The sequence below is a fragment of the Melanerpes formicivorus genome, unplaced genomic scaffold, assembly GCF_026170545.1.
Source record: "Melanerpes formicivorus ecotype bairdi unplaced genomic scaffold, bMelFor1.0.p_v2 SCAF_41, whole genome shotgun sequence".
In the NCBI taxonomy this organism is placed as follows: domain Eukaryota; kingdom Metazoa; phylum Chordata; class Aves; order Piciformes; family Picidae; genus Melanerpes; species Melanerpes formicivorus.
The window spans coordinates 5,755,717-5,767,554 of NW_027142393.1; the positions used below are offsets into that span (position 1 = coordinate 5,755,717).

Genomic DNA, 11,838 nt, shown 5'->3' on the forward strand with positions numbered 1-11,838 from the left:
AGGGAAGATCATCTCGGGAAGGGTATCTCAGGGCAACCGCTATTAAGAGGCGTATCCACAGATTAACCTTACCGAGAGCTTCGCCTAGATGTCTATCTATTCCATTGTCCCTTGAGAGAGTTCCTAACTGAGCTGCTGACTTGTCTCCAACTGTTAGAGCTGAAGCACCTGTATCATAACACCTACTAAGCCAAGCTAGAACTGGCTCCTTATCTGCCCTGGTGAAATCTTTACGGACATTTCTCAATTCCTCCCGTGGCGAAGAACAGTCTGTAATATCATCTTGATCTTCATCTCCCTGAATTCTTTGCCCATAAAATCCTGCTGTCATTCTCCTAAGGATCTCTTTAAGCTGAGAACCACCTTTGCCAGCTGCTTTCCTAGCTTCATCTCTATCCTGCTTTGATCTCACTAGGTTAGCTAGATCTTTAAAACAAACCTTCTCTTCCTCCTGAGCAGGATCTTTTAGAGTAGAGGGCCCCTCACCAGGATCAGTCTCCACCTCTTCTTCTCCATCTTGGGCCTTTCCACTTCTAGTCTTTAAAGGAGCCATCTTGACTGGAGCTGTGTTTGCATTTACAGCCACCTTAATGGAAGCTGACAGGTCCTGAGATAAATCAGCTGCTGGGGCAGTGACTTCCGGTCCCACCGAGGGAGTGGGTGGAAGTGACGTTGCTCCGTTAATGGCCAACGGAGAAGAAGAAGAAGGAGAAGGAGTAGGTGCCATGTTGATACCAGCCGATGCCCTTGGCTGCTTGCTAGAATCAGCAAAGTCATTTAGAGCTGCCTTACCAATTAACTTTTTAGCCTTCTTTTTAACTGACACGGGTTCTCCACAGTCCTCATCACTAGATGACTCTGGGACTGATCGAGAGCCACGGCGTTTTCTTTTTGATCTAGTTTTAATAACAAAACACGCCCTGGACACCTTTTTCTCTCGCCATAAGGAATACAGAGAAAACACATTAGTTATCACCAGCAGCAGAATTATACACATCACATAAATCACTTTTGGATCCCAGGCATCACCTAAAGTTACTGTCTCCTCAGGCGGAATCTTAAAACCCTTTATCTCAATTGGGAGAGTGGTGGAGGTAACATTTCTGTATCTCACTGGCCATAATAAATTAATACATTTTCCATACCATAGTTTAACTCTATACCTAACCCACATATAAATTGTCCGCACCAAATATTTACCCAGGTAATCCAAAATCAAACCCAAACAATACCTGTAAACCAGAGCCCCAAAAATTGAAAAGAATAATCGCTCCACAAACCACAATACCTTCATGTTTGCTAATTCAGCTGGAAAACACTAAATCAATCAAATAATAAATTAAACTAATTATCTGCCGCACGTTGGGTACGCCAATAAAAAAAATGTGGTGGGTTTGGAAGGGTAAGGCTGAGAAGCCTCCTCCCTTCCCCCTTGTAAAGTAAAAGGAAAAAAAAATTGAAGGGAAAGGAAAAAAAAACTCGCAAGCTGAATTAGCAAAGCAGTGGAGCTATATTTACAAAGCAAATGTAGGATTTGCAGGGGGATATTTACAAATTTACAATATCTACAATATATACAAAGATATACAACAGAGTAACACAGAAATGAGAGTAAACCCCTCGGCAGAGAGGGGGGGTTCCCCACCTCCTCTTTCCCCTCTTTCCCCCCTTTCCACAGATTAGGTTAGAAGAGAGAGAGAGCGAAAGAAAGAAGTTAAAAGCAGTTTTGTGTTAATTGGAAAGGAGTTAATACAGGCCTTATCAGTTTTTTTCTCAAGGCCGGAGCCTTGGCAGAAAGCCCAGCACAGGGACAGAGAGCAGCCACACCGTGGAAAGGCGGAAGCAAGACTGATAGAAAAGTCGTGCAAATGTCCACTTCACTCCCAGTTCAGAGGGTGCTTCCTCCCACTTTACCAATGAAATAGTTTAGACTATTCCTTCCGTTTACCAACTTCCGTCCACCATATCCCCTTTCTTAAGGGGGCAACGTCAACCGGCCACACCAAGTACAATTTCTGTTGACACTTTTCAGCTCTTACATCCAGGTTGCTGACAGAGGATGTTGGGTTTGTGGACCCTGGCAGCGACAGTTTTCCAAAGAGGAGCTCTAAGGCCAGCTGCAAGGTTAGGTTTGGATTCTCCTGGGGTGCCTGTGCTTGAAAGCCCCCCAGAGGCCGTGCAGAGTGGTGCTCGCAGTAGCTCTGTGCAAGTCTGCCATGGGCTCAGGAGGCCAGTATCTAGAGAGAGGGAGAGGGAAGGACAGAGACACTTCTAAGACAGTTTTAAAGAAATAATTATGAGAAGAGGCAAATTAATTCTGGGGACTCATGTGATATATCTGTTTAAGAGAAAAAAAAATGAAGGCGGTTTCTGACCATAACCAGGCTGACAAAGCACAGTAATGTGGTTTCCTATGGGATTCAACTCCTCCTGCATTGCACAGGACACTTCAACAGCTGTCCTGACATGCTATAAGTAATGAACTTAATCCACCCTGTGCGAGCAATGGGGCAAAAGATTACAAAATCCATGTATGCAATTGAGATGTGTTACGTTGGGACGCCCAGAATACAGCTCATCAAGCTCTCCTAGTGTTTAGACGCAAGATGGAAGAAGGAAGGGGGAAGACAGAGCAGAAGGTCTATTTAAATATGAAACTCCTAGGCTGAAAGAAAAGAAAAACATTTTAAAGAGCACTCAGTGAGACTCTGTCACCAGCATAGCTAATCACAGAATCACTGAGTGTTAGGGGCTGGAAGGGACCCCAAAATAGCATCCGGTCCAACCCCTGTGCCAGTGCAGGATCACCTGGGGCAGGTTTTGAATGTCTCCAGAGACTCCACTAACTCTCTGGGCAGCCTGCTCCAGGGCTCTGGCACACACAGTGAAAAGGTTTTCCCTTCTGTTCCTGTGGAACTTCCTCCTTTTATTCGTCGGACGCAGCGGAGCCGCTGGGTCGTGTTGCTGCAGCAAGGTGACCCACCCTGTAGTTCAGGGCCTGGGTCTGTGCCTTCATGGCAGCCTGTTCCCTTGGCACCCTGTCAGCTTAACAGCCCTGTACTCGGGGGCTGTGTGACGAGTTGTGGAGCCCTCCATCCCCCTTCTGTCCCCAGCAGCAGCCCAAGGTCCCTGTAAGCAGGGCTGGGGAGGCTGCTTTAGGCAGCTGACAGGAACCAACCTTGCCTGGCCCTTAGGGGGCTGAGGTCAGTCCCTGGGCTCCTGAAGAGGTGGTGTTGCGCTGCTGCCAGGAGGGCCGGCCCGTAGATGGGGCACGGGCCAGAGCCTGTGGCTCTCTGTGGGGCTTTTTGGGGGTGCTGCTGAGGCCTCACTCTGTCCTGTTGGCATCCTTTGTCAGGGTAGCCAGATCCTAGGCCTGATGTCTATCGTTAGCTCAATCGCAGAATTTCCTCGTCTGCTGTTCCTGTCCGTAAATTTTTGCCAGTGCTTCTGTAATAAAAAGGTTTTTATTTCTCCTGTAACTTGCAAGCTGGTGACCTCCTTAGGAGCACCACTGTGTTGTTCACAAAGTTCTTTGCTGTTGCAAAGCTGGGAGAAGTGTGAGGTTCAGCTGATGAAGTTTCTCTCTTTAGGAGTGTCTGCTCAGCTGTCCTCTTCCTGGATCTCGGAGCTTTGTCTCTCCCTGTTTGCGGTGCCCCGACAAGGACTTGTGCCGACACATCCTCGGGAAGCTGAAACCACCAAAGGGTTTAATGGGTTTGAGACAAAATTCACCCAACTCCTTCTGCGGTGGTGTACGGGAAAGAGTCGGTAGGGGAAGCCGCAGGACAGCCTGCAGCAAAGCTCAGGACTTGTTCCCTCGCCTCTGCCTTCTGCACGTCTCCTCGTCGGCCGCCTGTAAGCGAGACGCTTCACCAGCTGGCTTGTTTGAAATCAGCAAAGTTATGGCATGGAAGTTATCTGGTAGGAGTCGTTGCTAAACAGATGTAGTTGAAGCTTTGTATCTTCCGTTCTCTCTACTAGTTACTCTAATCTTGCCCTGTTGGTTTAGCCCATCAGTTTTCATGTTCTCTTCATCTATTAGTAGCAGAAGAAAGGGCCCCTTGATTCCAGTATTTCTTGCTGTAGTTCAGAGGTAGAGTTGGAGTTGGCTTTCCCTCTGACCTTTTATACTTTTACTTTGTGTTAAGTGGAACCCAAAACTGAATAGGATACTTTGTGTAATCTTTGTGATACTTTGTGTACATCTGCTTGGATCTCCTACAGGCCACCTGACCAGCAGATCCAAGCAGATGAGGCCCTCCACAGGCAAATAGAAGTGGCTTCCAGGTCACAAGCCCTGGTCCTCATGGGTGATTTCAACCACCCGGACATCTGATGGAGAGACAACACAGCAAGGCACCAGCAATCCAGGATGTTCCTGGACTGCATAGAAGACAACTTCCTCCTCCAAATGGTGGAGGAACCAACAAGAAATGGTGCTATGCTGGACCTTGTTCTCACCAACAGGGAAGGGCTGGTAAGCAATGTGAGGCTCATAGACGGCCTTGGCTGCAGTGACCATGAAGCAGTTGAATTTAACATCCTCAGGGCAATCAGGAGGAAGTATTCCAAGCTCACGACCCTAGACTTTAGGCATGCAGATTTTGATCGCTTCAGGGATCTGCTAGCCAAAGTGTCGTGGGACAAAGCCTTGGAGGGAAGAGGGACCCAGGACAGCTGGTCAGTATTCAAGGACCACCTCCTCTGTGTCCAGGAGCTCTGTGTACCAACAAAGAGAAAAGCAGGTAAGAATGCTAGGAGGCCTGCCTGGATGGGCAGGGAGCTACTGGACACACTATTACTTAAAAGGAAACTCTACAGGAAGTGGAGGGAAGGACAGGTAGAACAGGGGGAATACAAGGAAGCTGCCCAAGCAGCAAGAGTCCTGGTTAGGAAAGCCAAAGCAGAGTTTGAGTTGAATCTAGCCAGGGAGATTAAAGGGAACACTAAGAACTTTTACAGGTATATTAATGGGAAGAAGAAGACTAGGGAAGGTGTGGGCCCCCTCAGAAAGGAAAATGGTGACATGGTCACAAGTGATGAGGAAAAGGCTGAGGTACTTAATAACTTCTTTACCTCAGTCTTCACTGCAAGGGCCTCTAGCCACACTCCTGATGTTATGGAAGTCAAAGCCAGGGACAGGGAGGAAGAACTGCCCATTGTAAGTGCAGATCAGGTTCGTGATCATCTGAAGAACCTGAAAGTGTTCAAGTCCATGGGACCCGACGGGATACACCCACAGGTGCTGAGAGAACTGGCAGAGGAGGTTGCTAAACCCCTCTCTATTATATTTCAAAAGTCCTGGCAGTCTGGGGCAGTCCCCACAGACTGGAAAAGGGGAAACATTGCTCCCATCTTCAAAAAGGGCAAGAAGGAGGAACCAGGGAACTCCAGGCCAGTCAGTCTCACCTCTGTGCCTGGAAAGATCATGGAGCAGATCCTCCTGGAGTCACTACTCGCTCAAAAGAATAGTGAAGAGGTGATTGGGAACAGTCAGCATGGCTTTGCCAAGGGCAAATCCTGCCTGACCAACCTGGTGGCCTTCTATGAGCAGGTGACAAAATTAATAGATGAGGGGCGAGCAACTGATGTCATTTACCTGGGCCTGAGCAAAGCCTTCGACACTGTCCCACACCACATCCTGGTCTCCAAACTGGTGACACATGGGTGTGATGGGTGACCACTAGATGGATAAGGAACTGGCTTGATGGCCGCACCCAAAGAGTGGCTGTCAATGGCTCCATGTCCCAGTGGAGGCCAGTGACAAGTGGAGTCCCTCAGGGATCAGTCCTGGGACCTGTCTTATTCAACATCTTTGTGGGTGACATGGACAGTGGCATTGAGTGCACCCTCAGCAAGTTTGCTGATGACACCAAGCTGTGTGATGCAGCAGACACGCTGGAGGGAAGGGAGGCCATCCAGAGGGACCTTGACAGGCTGGAGAGGTGGGCACAAGCCAACCTCATGAAGTTCAATAAGAGCAAGTGCAGGGTCCTGCATCTGGGTCGAGGCAATTCCAGGCACAAATCCAGGCTGGGCAGTGACTGGCTGGAGAGTAGCCCTGAGGAGAGAGACTTGGGGGGGGGGTGCTGGGGGACGAAAAGCTCAACAGGAGCTCTCAGTGTGCACTTGCAGCCCGCAAAGCCAATCAGATCCTGGGCTGCATCGGGAGAAGTGTGGCCAGCAGGGCAAGGGAGGTGATCCTCCCCCTCTACTCAGCCCTGGTGAGACCCCACCTGGAGTACTGTGTCCAGTTCTGGAGCCCCTATTAGAAGAGGGATGTGGAGGTGCTGGAACATGTCCAGAGAAGGGCCACGAGGATGATCAGAGGGCTGGAGCACCTCTCCTATGAGGACAGACTGAAGGAGTTGGGGCTGTTCAGTCTGCAGAAGAGAGGGCTCCGAGGTGACCTCATTGTGGCCTTCCAGTATCTGAAGGGGGCCTACAGGAAGGCTGGGGAAGGACTTCTCAGGATCTCAGGGAGTGATAGGACTAGGGGGAATGGAATGAAGCTGGAGGTGGGGAGATTCAGGCTGGATGTGAGGAGGAAGTTCTTCCCCATGAGAGTGGTGAAACCCTGTAATGGGTTGTCCAGGGAGGTGGTCGAGGCCCCGTCCCTGGGGGTGTTTAAGAGCAGGCTGGATGAGGCTCTGTCCAGCCTGATCTAGTGTGGGGTGTCCCTGCCCATGGCAGGGGGGTTGGAACTAGATGATCCTTGTGGTCCCTTCCAACCCTGAATGAAACTATGAAACTATGAAACTATGAAAGAGTGATTGCCCATTGGAATGGGCTGCCCGGGGAGGTGGTGGAGTCGCCGTCATTGAAGGTGTTCAGAAGGAGACTTGATGGGGTGCTTGGTGCCATGGGTTAGCTGTTTGGGTGGGTTGGATTGGTTGATGGGTTGGACACGATGATCTTGAAGGTCTCTTCCAACCTGGTTTGGTTTATTCTAATAAAAGTTTATTCTAATAAAGAGCTGCCTGCCAGGACCTGAAGGGATCCTGCAGGAAGGCTGCAGAGAGACTTTTGCTGAGGGTGTCTGAGACAGGCTATGGGGGAATGGTTTGAGGCTGAGGCAGAGCAGGGTTGGAGTGGAGCTGAGGAAGAAGTTCTTCGGTATGAGGGTGGTGAGACTCTGGCACAGGCTGCCCAGGAGACTGTGGATGCTTCCTGCCTGGGGGAGTTCAAGGCCAAATTGGATGAGGCCTTGAGCAGCCAAGTCTAATTGAGAGGTGTCCCTGGGCATGGCAGGGAGGTTGGAGTAGATCATGTCTGAGGTCCCTTCCAACCTGAGCCACTCTAGGATTCTGTGTGTCCCTATGCCCTAACCACTGCCTGCAGAGGAGCCGAGCACCCCAAGCCTGCTTTCCCCCACGCACAAGGTCTTGCACTGAGCAGTTTGCAGAGGAGATAATGACATTCCCAATTTGCTTAGAGAAGAGATAGAGGGGGGGAAAAAGAAAGAAGGAAAGCAGGCTAAGTGATGCCTGCCCTGGATATTCAGCTGCTGCTGATCTTGCCCCCTCCTCCAGGAACAGCGTAACCCTAATAATCCTTCTAGCACCCTGTAACGAAGGCTAATAAACACCTAAGGGGTTTGCTTGAACAAAGGATCTTGGCACCGGCCATAGGAAACCCCTAGCCCGTGGCTGGTATGGGGGAAGAACAAGTAGCAGGATGTGGGTTGCCCACCTGAGACCCCCCCAGCTCAGTCCCTCTGTGCCCCCCTGCCTGGTTTCCTGCTCCCCTGGGGGTTTCTGGGGTGAGGGACTTTTGGCAAGGGCTCGTAGGGACAAAAGGAAGTGGAATGGCTGTGAGCTGGAGGAAGGGAGATTTAGATTGGAGATTAGGAAGAAATTCTTTCCAGTGTGGGTGGGGAGGCACTGGTACAAGCTGCCCAGGGAGGCTGTGGATGCCCCTTCCCTGGCGGTGTTCATAGTCAGGTTGGATGAGACCTTGAGCAACCTGGGCTGGTGGAAGGTGTTGATGGGGGTTGGAACTGGATGATATTTAAGGTCCCTTCCATCCCAAACCATTCCATGATTCTGTGATCTTCAGCCATGGAAATGCTGCTGCAGCCTTTTACACAGCAGTTTGTAGGTAACTCTCGGTTCCTTTTGATAGGACATCAACTGGAGCTGGAAGTAGGAGGGGACGAACTGTGGCATGTGGCTTTCCTTTGTGTTAGTATCCATTTGAAGAAGCCTGTAGCATTTTCATTCTCACCTAACAGTAGATGATATTGTCAGAGAGCAGAGACAATCTGGAACTTAGCTGACTCTGTAAGGCAGAAAAAATCCTTTTTCTGGAGCTCTTGAATTCCCTGCTGCAACAAGTTTGTTCAGGTCTGCTGCTGAAGAGGGCATTTGTGATCTGATTTTTAATGGAGCACTCTGCTTCATGTGTTCTGAGGAAAGGCTCACTCTTTAGGAGCCCTTGGCTGTGAATTGCTGTCAGACTAGTGATTGCTTTAATTTTTGTCATAAGGCTTCTGGGCTGTCAGTAACCCAGCTTCATTAAAAGTAATTGTCCTTGCTACATACATAAGCAGGGAGAGTTCTTGTGCTGCATGTAAACAGCTGGCAATAGTTTTTCTTTGCTTCCCACAGTTTCCAGCTCTGGGCTTGAAAAAGTGGGAGAGAGAAGATGGGAAGAAATTTTGGTCTAATGTTTTTGTGTTTGCTTGTCTAGAACAAACTCACAATGCTGGACATAGCATCCAACAGAATCAAGAGGATTGAGAACATCAGTCACTTAACAGAGCTGCAGGAGTTCTGGGTAAGCATAGGATGGAACTGTCCCTGGAATGTCCCTACAGCAAGTGAACAAAAACCTTCTGGTGAGGAGCAATGGGAGGGTGGTGTACATCTATATCTCTGAGTAAGCTCAGATTCACATATTGCACTGGGTTGGGAGGGACCCTCAAAGGTCATCTTGTTCAAGCCCCTTGCACTCAGCAGGGACACCTTCAACTAGATCAGGCTGCCCAGGCCCAAAAGGAATTTGATCTTGAATGTCTCTGGGGATGCCCCCTCGATGGAGGTGTTCAAGGCCAGGCTGGATGAGGCCTTGAGCAGCCTGGGCTGGTGGGAGGTGTCCCTGCCCAAGGCAGGGTTTGGAGCTGGATGGTCTTTAAGGTCCCTACCAACCCACTCTATGATTATCTGCCAGGCAGCAAACAGTGCACAAAGTTTCCACTTCACTGTGGATGGCCGAGGTGAGGAAGTTGTTCTTGAATGGGGGCACAGCTGATCCATTGCTGGGGTTTTTTAATGATTATTTTTTGTTATTGCTGTTAGTGTTTAAAGGTGATACTGCTTTAGTCACTGCTTCTGCATCCAAAAGCAAAGGATGGCTGAAGTCTCCAGGTTGCCAGCAGTTGGAGCATCATCCCCTTGTAATTCCTCTGCAGTGCCAGCAATGAGGCACCTCCTAGGCTTGGTCCCTGGATCAGGGAGCTTGGCACTTTCTGGAGTGGAGGAACAGTTTTGGTGGGAAAGTGATGTAGAGGGGGGAGGAAAATGCCACTTTTCACATCAGTTTGGGACCAATTTTAATGTTTCCTGGGAAATCATGAAAGTAAAGATTTCAGTGTAAGAAAATCTTGGCAGTAAACATTTCTAGCCCTTAAATGTGCAGTGGATCAACTGGGACACTGTTGTAAAGAGACTGTCTCAATGTCTTGCAGGGTGTTTTATCCTAATTCATAGATCACAGAATGGTTGGGTTGGAAGGGACCTTAAAGATCATCCAGTTCCAGGCCTCTGCCTTGGGCAGGGACACCTCCCACTAGACCAAGTTACTCGAGGCCTGGATATGCTCTCAGAGGGGTGGAGCCTTTGATCACTACCCCAGGACAGTGTAGGGATGGTTAGCGAGGGCCTGCCTGGAATGTCTGACAGGAAAGCACAGCTGGGAGGCTCCAGGGGGAAAAGGGTCACATAGCCAGGGCCATCTCACATGTGCATGAAGACTGTACAGTGCCACTGCCTTGGGCTTGTAGAAATCCTCCTGTGCGGTGGCTCTGTGGCGAGGCTGCTGCTAACCAGGCTTAGCTTGCAAGTATCTGTTGGTGTGAGCCTCCCCTGTATGTGCCGTGCAGATGAATGACAACCTGGTGGAGAGCTGGAGTGACCTGGATGAACTGAAAGGAGCCAAAAACTTGGAAACCGTCTACCTGGAGCGAAATCCCTTGCAGAAGGACCCCCAGCACCGGCGCAAAATCATGCTGGCCCTCCCCACTGTCCGGCAGATTGACGCCACCTTTGTTCGATTCTAAACCTCCTCCTGCTGCCCTCCTTGGAGAAATGTCCCAGCTGGGTTTTTTATCCACTTAACCACACAGCCCAAGTCTTCAGTACACTGTCACAGAGCAGATGGTCAAGAAAAAGCACTGAGTACCAGATCCTGTGTACGATGCACTCATTGTTTTTGAGATGTTGTTGTTATTATTATTAAATCTTAATATGGAGACTTCTCTCCGTTTCTGCCTCTTGCTGGTGGGGGAGGTTTGGCCAGCATCATTGCCGCAGACTGAAGTCACCTGGAGCCACTTGCTGACTTCTCTTGGCTCTGTGACACAGCTTTGGGTTAGTGACATCCTTGCAAACATCACTGCCAGATCCAGTCACAGTGGTGGTCTGTCAAAGGATGAAAAGATGGGGAACACCGTTCATGTGGGGCAGAGTCAGAGAGAGACACCCATCCAAGTCACCCTCAGAGCTGCATCCGCTCCTTCTGCTCTGTCAAACGATAGAAAACTACAAGAAGAAATAAATGGGAAGGGTGATTGATTGGTGGTGCTTTGATTCATTCTGATCTGTGGTGGATTTGAATCTTTGGAAGCCTGGAATGAATCCCTTTGCCTTCAGCAGGAGATCAGTAGCATTAAACAGGACAATGTGACCCTGTGGAAAATTTTGCAGGTTCCATTTGTGGGCTGTTTTCCTTTTACATGCCCAGCCCAGCTCCGCTGTGAATTAAGATACCACAGAAGTTGCTGGAGGTGGTCAGGTGACACTGGGCTTCATGGTGGGAGCTGCACCCCACCGTGCTCCTGAACTGGGGTGATTGATTCACCTCAGCCTGCTGCAGGTACGTGGTTTTGGAGGTCTTGGAGCCCCCTCATAGCGTCAAGATCACTCCTTGGAGTCTATAAGAGTAGCAGCTTCTTGGCTGCTCCAGTGGCCATCCCTGCTGCACACCCCCATGTTGTCCTCTGGCCTGCTGCCTGGTGGCCTGCCCATTGGTGGGCAGCACCTTGGAGGTGGAGCTGGACTTCAAACAAGGCTGCAAAAAACAGCAGAAGCTTCTGCAGGTATGAGGTAAGCATGGTGCTTTACACTTACATGGCACGCCAAAATTCTTGTAGCAGGCACCCTCCAGGGTGTAGGGGGATACCTACTGCCCCCTCAACGACTCTCTGCAAGTCCCTCACAAAACAAAGGAAATTTGGGCTAGGCTCTTCATCTTATAACCTGGAGTGTTTTGCTTTGTGTGCTATTCAGATGAGTAAGTGCTCTGGTTCAAAACTGCATGGTTTGCTCCTGTGTCCTACCTTTTCCTGTCCCACTCTCCCCTTGTGTCACACCTTTTGTAGCCCCCTTTTCCCCCCTCCTTTTTAGGTCCCCTTCTGTTCCTCCTTTCCCCATCCCCCTGTGCTGAGTCTTTCTCACCACCCTGCATCCCTCCTTTTCCAGTCCCTCTCCCCCTGCTTTTCATGTCACACTGTCTCTCTCTGCACAGTCAGAGACCAGAGAACAGAATTAAGACTCAAGATGGAGTCAAGCACCAAGTAACTTTTATTTGCCTGACAGCAAATTTGCAAATGCAAAGGGG

General features: G+C 49.7%; 1 protein-coding gene across 1 annotated transcript; it reads left to right on the forward strand.

Moving 5' to 3' along the window:
• Positions 1-4,357: 4,357 nt before the first annotated feature.
• Positions 4,358-10,477, forward strand: LOC137451313 (protein phosphatase 1 regulatory subunit 7-like). The gene is made up of 3 exons (XM_068158720.1): positions 4,358-4,477; positions 8,692-8,778; positions 10,103-10,477. Exons 1-3 carry the CDS (start codon positions 4,373-4,375, stop codon positions 10,277-10,279), a joined length of 369 nt encoding a protein of 122 aa, XP_068014821.1. The 5' UTR covers positions 4,358-4,372; the 3' UTR covers positions 10,280-10,477.
• Positions 10,478-11,838: the final 1,361 nt, after the last annotated feature.